Source organism: Erinaceus europaeus, chromosome 2 (genome assembly GCF_950295315.1).
Source record: "Erinaceus europaeus chromosome 2, mEriEur2.1, whole genome shotgun sequence".
In the NCBI taxonomy this organism is placed as follows: domain Eukaryota; kingdom Metazoa; phylum Chordata; class Mammalia; order Eulipotyphla; family Erinaceidae; genus Erinaceus; species Erinaceus europaeus.
The window spans coordinates 40,179,893-40,185,912 of NC_080163.1; the positions used below are offsets into that span (position 1 = coordinate 40,179,893).

The following is a 6,020-nucleotide window of genomic DNA, read 5'->3' on the forward strand; positions in this document are numbered from 1 at the left end:
AATGCAGGAGCTGGAACCCAGGCAAATCTCCGATTACACTTGGTCTCTTTTTCCTGGGAATGGCACTCAGGAGGGGGCCGGAGGTGGGAAGCTGGAAACTGAAACACCAGTTCTAGAAAATCTACCTTCCGTGTTTGTCAAACCCCCTACAAGGCCTGCAATTGTGTACCTGCTCGCACTTTGCCCCGAGGGACAAGGAGCCTTAGGATTTTTTCAGCTTCCCCAAACCTAAGTGACCACGAGTGGTTTAGTAAGGTGACACACTGCTTTTTGTTGTTGGCCCTTCTCTAGACTCTAGATTCCTGCTTCACTAAGTGACTCCTGAAACTATTTTACCCCCCCCCCCCAATCAAAGAGACTTCTCTAGACTCAGGCCAGGGCTGTCACAAGACTATTCACCCCTCTGGTTCTTTGAAAACCTAGCTGGGCTTCTCCATGTCTTTACCTCCTCTGTGTTCTCCAGGACTGCCCCGCTGCCTACTCCGGGAAGAGGTGCAAAACAGTTTCCAGGGCGCGCAGCCTGGGACGCAGAGCGGAGGGGCGGCCGCCAAGAGGAAGGGCCCCAGGTCAGGAAGGTCTTCTTAGGGCCCCTTCCCAGGGCGCCTTATCGCTGCAAATGCGGCAGCAATACCCGAGGCCGGCTCGAAAAACACTTTCCAGAGCAAATCACTGACTGGGCTCCGGCGGAAAGGGAAAGGTAGAGCTCAAGCCGCCCCGCCCTCCCCTTCACTCCCTTTAACTCAGCGGCGCGACCACAGACTAGAGCGCTCTCGGCACCGGGTCTAACTGGGCTGTTTTATTGTGGAAACGTGGTTCCTGGGCACAGAGCCCCGACCCCAGGTCCCGATCCTCCAGACCGGCTTCCTCTCCCCATGCGCCCTGGGCCGGGACCTACGGAACCTCCGCTGGGGGCCATCGCTGCGGGGTCTGGGCTCTCCGCCCGGGGCGCGGGGTGTCCGAGTCGGGGCGCAGGCGCGGGGACTGGCCGGGCAGGTGCGCCTTCCCCGCCGGACTCTTCCGCAGGCGGGGGTTCTGCGGCGCCAGGCGGGACCCGCTGTCCAGGGCCAACGCGACTAGGAGGGTCCCCAGCGGGGCAGAGTCCGGGGAGCCCCGGCGGCCGCTCGAGGCTGGGCACCCCCCCCCAACCCCCACCCTCCGCCCAGGCCCCGCTACACCGGCCGCATCTTCCAGGGCGCGCGGGCGTCGCGCAGAGAGCGGTCGTGTGGCAGCGCGGCGAAGGCCGAGTGGCGCAGCTGGCAGCCGATGAAGAGCACGACGAGCGCCACGGAGAGCAGCAGCAGGAAGAAGAGCAGCAGGTAGGTGGGCAGGTCGGGCTTGGTCGCCGCGCCGTCCCGCACCCCGCGCGCAGTGGCCAGTTCCAGTGGCAGCGCGCCCTCCGCCTTGACCGTGGCCGCCAGGGCCAGCGCGCCGCCCGCCGCCGCCCCGGGGCCGCCCGTGGCGTTGAACACGTCGCCGTACATGCCCGCACCCCTCACTCGGCCTCCATGTCGCGTCGGTGCCTTCGGGGGCTGGACGGCGCCGCGCCCGCGCCCCTCGGGCTTCCCCGGGTTCTTGGTCGCCACCAACTCGCGGTTCCGTGCCGCCCACTCGGCTCGGACCCCTGCTGCAGGGAGCTCCGGGGCGCTTCTCGGCTGATGCGGCGGCAAGAGGTGCAGGAGTCCTCTGCGCCCTCCGTGCAGCCCTCCAGCTCCCACTCCCCTCTGGGTTCGCGGTGCGCGGCGAGTCTGTCCCCACCCGCTCCCGGCGGCGGCGGCGCTCGGGTCCTGAGCTGGAGACTTGGCGTTGTGGCGGCTGGAGCGGAGCGCGGGTGCCGGGCTGGGGGGCGGGACTGGCGGAGGCTCCCCCCCCCCCCCCCGCGGAGGGGAGCGGCGAGCCAATGAGGGCCGCGGAGCCACTGCGCTGCTTCTGCCCCAGTCCGGCCTCACATCACTCCCGGCAGAGACACACGGGAGCGAGCGAGGGAAGGAAAAACACCGGGTCACAGAAGGACTGGTGGCCAAAAAGAGATGGTCACACAGACTCATGAGCAGAGACGCACGCAAATCTCACACAAGTCCCCTGGGGGCGAGGCTCAGGCTGAGAGGCCACCTCTTCCATCTTCTCTCTCCCTGCCGCTCCCTCAAGGCGTCCCCTGCAGGCTCCGGGGGGTGGGGGCGGAGGGGTCGGCTAAGAATGGACACGAGGCCCCCGCAGGCACCCCCCCCCCCAGGCCAAGGCAGAAGCTTGACTGGCTCTGAGAGTGGCTCTGGACTACAGCTCCAATCAGCTGTTTCCTCAAGGGCACCTGCATTCCCCCCACCACCACCTCCATACACACACACATACACCACCACCACCACCCTTACAGGAGCTCACTTCTGCAGGCCCCCCGGGCAGGAAGTGATCCGGCCAATGGCTCACCTGCCTGGGCAGCCCTGGTAAAGGCCTTATGACCAGGACAGAGCAGCAACCAACAGGGCTGGATGCAGGGGTCTCTCCTTCCTCAGAGACTCAAACTCCACTTCCCTAAAAAGCCTTCTCAGGCTGCAGTGAGAACCTCCACCTCAGGGGCTCCAGGAGCTGTGGCAGAGTCAGAATGGGGGGTGGGGGTGGAGGCCGGTGAGAAGCCTACAGGCACAGAGCAAAAAGCTCAGGGTCTAGGAAGTGCAGAGTCAGGTATGAGTGCTGCCTTCAGTTTTAGATGCCAGCTACCTTCCCATCTCCACCCCACCCCAGTCTCAGCTCTGTGAGGTTACCCCCACCCCACCACCACCCCAATAGAATCAGCCATGTTCACAGCCATGCCTCTGACTCCATCTCCTCCCATTTGCTCTCAGAACTTGGAGAGCTTGGTGGGCTGTTGGGAGAAAGATGAGGTAATTACTCCACACACCCGACCCAGATCATAACAAGAGCAGTTAGGATGTGCAAGGCTGGCCTTGGGCAGAATTCGTGGCCACAGATCTCAGGGGAAGCCCAGAAGAAACTTCTTTTACAGATTCTGTCTAATGTTGGAATTGTGTCCCGAAGCCCTGATGCTGCAAACTGAGGCACATGCTCCAAGGCTCCCTGTGGTGTCTCCCTGCAGTCTCAGGGGTGGGAAGGTGGTGAAAGTGGGGGCTTCCTGGAGAGGAGGTGTGTGGATGTGATCTGGGACGCTGGACCTGGAAGCACCCAGAACTGCCCACCCACCCACCCACCCACACCATCTGGGGAGCTACCTCATGTGCTCCAAGGGCAGGGGCACTGCTTGGGCCTTTTATGAATGAGAATGAGAAAGCTGGCTCCAGAGGATCAAGAGCTTATCTGTGTTAGCACAGGAGGTGGTGCATGAAGGTGGCAGCTTGAATGGGGGGCAGGCATCCCTTTCTCTGAAGAGCTGACCTATTTCAGACAGCATTTCCCTGAGCCAGCAGGCCCCTGGGAGATTGCCTGGGCAACCAGAATAGGCTTCCTCACTGACACTTTCAGCTAAGGGAAAGGCCAGCATGTGGACTGCATGGAAGGGATGGTACAGGGGCACCACCATCAGGAAAGGGCTGAGGACACTGCAACTGTGGACAGCAGCAACTGCTGGTTGAGGCTCGGTGTGGACGTTTCTCTTTGGGTCTGAATGGGGTGTCATTTGGTCCTTCTGTCATTACCTCCCCTCAGTGTCACCCATGAGATTAGGCAGAGGGTGGCTTAAGGCGGGCAGGGGACATTGTTCTGAGCCTGAGGTCCCCGGAGCTGCTCTTTTCTTGCTGGTATCAGTGGATTTTCACCACCATATTGCACTCTGCAGGAGCCAAGGCGGCAGAGTTTGAGGTTCCCTGACGCCATGATCCAGGCAGATGTTGCCACTTTCTGGGGATCCCACCTAAGAAAAGAGAAGTGACAGCAGTGCCTGTGTCATAGGTTGAGGTGAGGAGAGAGCTCAAGCAGGATCCAACACCCAGCCTGTGGGAAGAGGCCATGGACGCAGCTGCTGTAGCTGCTCTGCCTTTGATGGTGGTCAATTCTTCAGTCCCATAAAGGGGCTCTGGCACTACCTGGGTTCAAGTCCCAGCTCCTCTGTTCACAGGCTGCTTGCAGGTGGCTTCTGGTACAATTGGGGGGGGGGGGAGTCTTGCCTCTGGAGTGGGGGTTTGTCTTTTGGGACCAAGTATGGAGGGCACTGTTTCCCTTCCAAAAGATATTGAGAACCCCAAGAGGGCAGTCATGTTGTCTGAACATCAACATCACTGGTCAGGAAATTAAACAAGGTCAGCGGCACTGAGAAGACACAGAGATGGAGTTTACACAGCTTTTCACACAAGCCAGAGTGACCTTCCATTAAGGGAGCTTTGTGTACCCACACATTTAAGTCTTGGGAAAGATTAGCAAGGGGGTCAGAGTGGACTCTGACAGACTCAGGATTCAGGCTGGGACCCTGAGAGACCTCTTCCCATTATGGAGTCATTGGGTGACACACGTGCCTGCCCCACCACCGGCCCTCCTCCCACCACGGGGCCATTTGGCAGCTGTTTAATGGAAACTTGGGAGACCGGGAGTGTTAGAGCCCCAGGTTTTATAAACCGTACCACTGCTTGGTGGAGCTATTTCTGTTCTTCCGCATGCTAGGGGAATTATTATTAAACTGCTCAGCGTCAGGAAGGGGCTGGGGTGAAGACCAAGGGTGAAGTGGTGCTGTTTGAAAGCTGCATTCTCTGCTCCTGTGGGTGGCCGTGCTCCCTAGTTTCCCAGGGCTGGGAGGGAGGACTGTGCCCTGTTCTGCTGCCTTTGTGAAGGTTGATGACACTCTGACCTGTGGCCCTCACTTCCCTGTACTTTCTAACTAGCCCTCACTCTGGGCAATGCTGCCTGCTGCTGTTTGTTTGTTTTCTAGACAAGAGTGCATCGGCAACCAAAGTAGGGAGAGCATTTCAGATTGCATTTTCAAACAAACAACCATTTTAAGAACTAAGCACAGAAGCCAAGCCCAGACTCTAGAATTAAGAGATTTTTCCAAATAAAAGCAGGCAGGAAGGGGTTTGGGGAATGAAAGAACAGGGTGCTGGAGGGAGTTGTTTAGGATACAGACCCCAGACTGGGGGGTGGGGGTTAATGGGGGAGATGGCTTCTTCAAGCAGACACCCTGGACCTGCTGGTAGGACAGATTGGATGGTGGGACAGAGTCAGTATCCTATTTCATGCAGTACCGGCTATTCTGGAAGAGAGTGCAGATTCAAATATGCAGTCCAGGGCTGTCAGCTTGGGCCCTGGTGAAGGGATGACTCTGGACAGAGGCTCCCTGGCTAGTGCTCAACACCCTTCTCTCAAATCATGATATCAAGTGAGCTGGCCTGTCTTGCTAGCCGGAAGCTGGGCCCACTCCAGTCACGTGGGTCACAGAAAATGGGTTTCCAGGCTATTAAGACTCTTTTGTCACTGCCAGGGCCTGGGCACCTGTCCTCTGGGAAAGACTATGTTTGCATGTATTGGAGCAGAGTTATGAGAGGTCTCTCTGCTAAGGAGCAGGTCTCTGCTATGGCCTGGAATGGAAAGCTGGCTATAGCTGGCTGGGCCAACATGTGCAGAAAGAGCAGGAGGTTTTGGGACAGGACTGCAGTTCAGAGTCAGTAGCCAGGCTCAGCTTACCCACAAGTCAGACTTTGGTCCTCTAGTGCCTGACCCCATTCACTCACCCACTGTCTTTTAATCTGAATAAAGGAAGAGCCAGTTGTGTCAGTTGGGGTCCTGCAAGAAGCACATGCTTAGATTTCTTGGGGGGAAGGTCTTATGTTGATAAAAAGAGGGAGGAGCCAAGTGGAGGAGAGAACCCTCTGCAGTGCAGATCTGATGGCTCTGAAACAGCCAGAGGGCCAGGGTAGATAGTATAATGGTTATGCAGAGAGACTCTCTTTCTCATTGCCTGAGGCTCCAAAGTGCCAGGTTCAATCCCACACAGCACCATAAACCAGAGCTGAGCAGTGTTCTGGCAAGAGAGAGAGAGAGAGAGAGAGAGAGACAGGAAGGAGTACTGAGTAGCTCCTTAACAT

At 58.4% G+C, this 6,020-nt stretch overlaps 1 protein-coding gene across 1 annotated transcript; it reads right to left on the minus strand.

The window, feature by feature from the left end:
* Positions 1 to 776: 776 nt before the first annotated feature.
* Positions 777 to 1,827, minus strand: SMIM32 (small integral membrane protein 32). Its single transcript, XM_060178458.1, has one exon. It carries the CDS (start codon positions 1,479 to 1,481, stop codon positions 1,170 to 1,172), a length of 312 nt encoding a protein of 103 aa, XP_060034441.1. The 5' UTR covers positions 1,482 to 1,827; the 3' UTR covers positions 777 to 1,169.
* Positions 1,828 to 6,020: the final 4,193 nt, after the last annotated feature.

Bases quoted from the DNA above. Each gene is read 5' to 3' on its own strand.
- SMIM32 (XM_060178458.1), bottom strand. From the start codon at position 1,481: ATGTACGGCGACGTGTTCAACGCCACGGGCGGCCCCGGGGCGGCGGCG.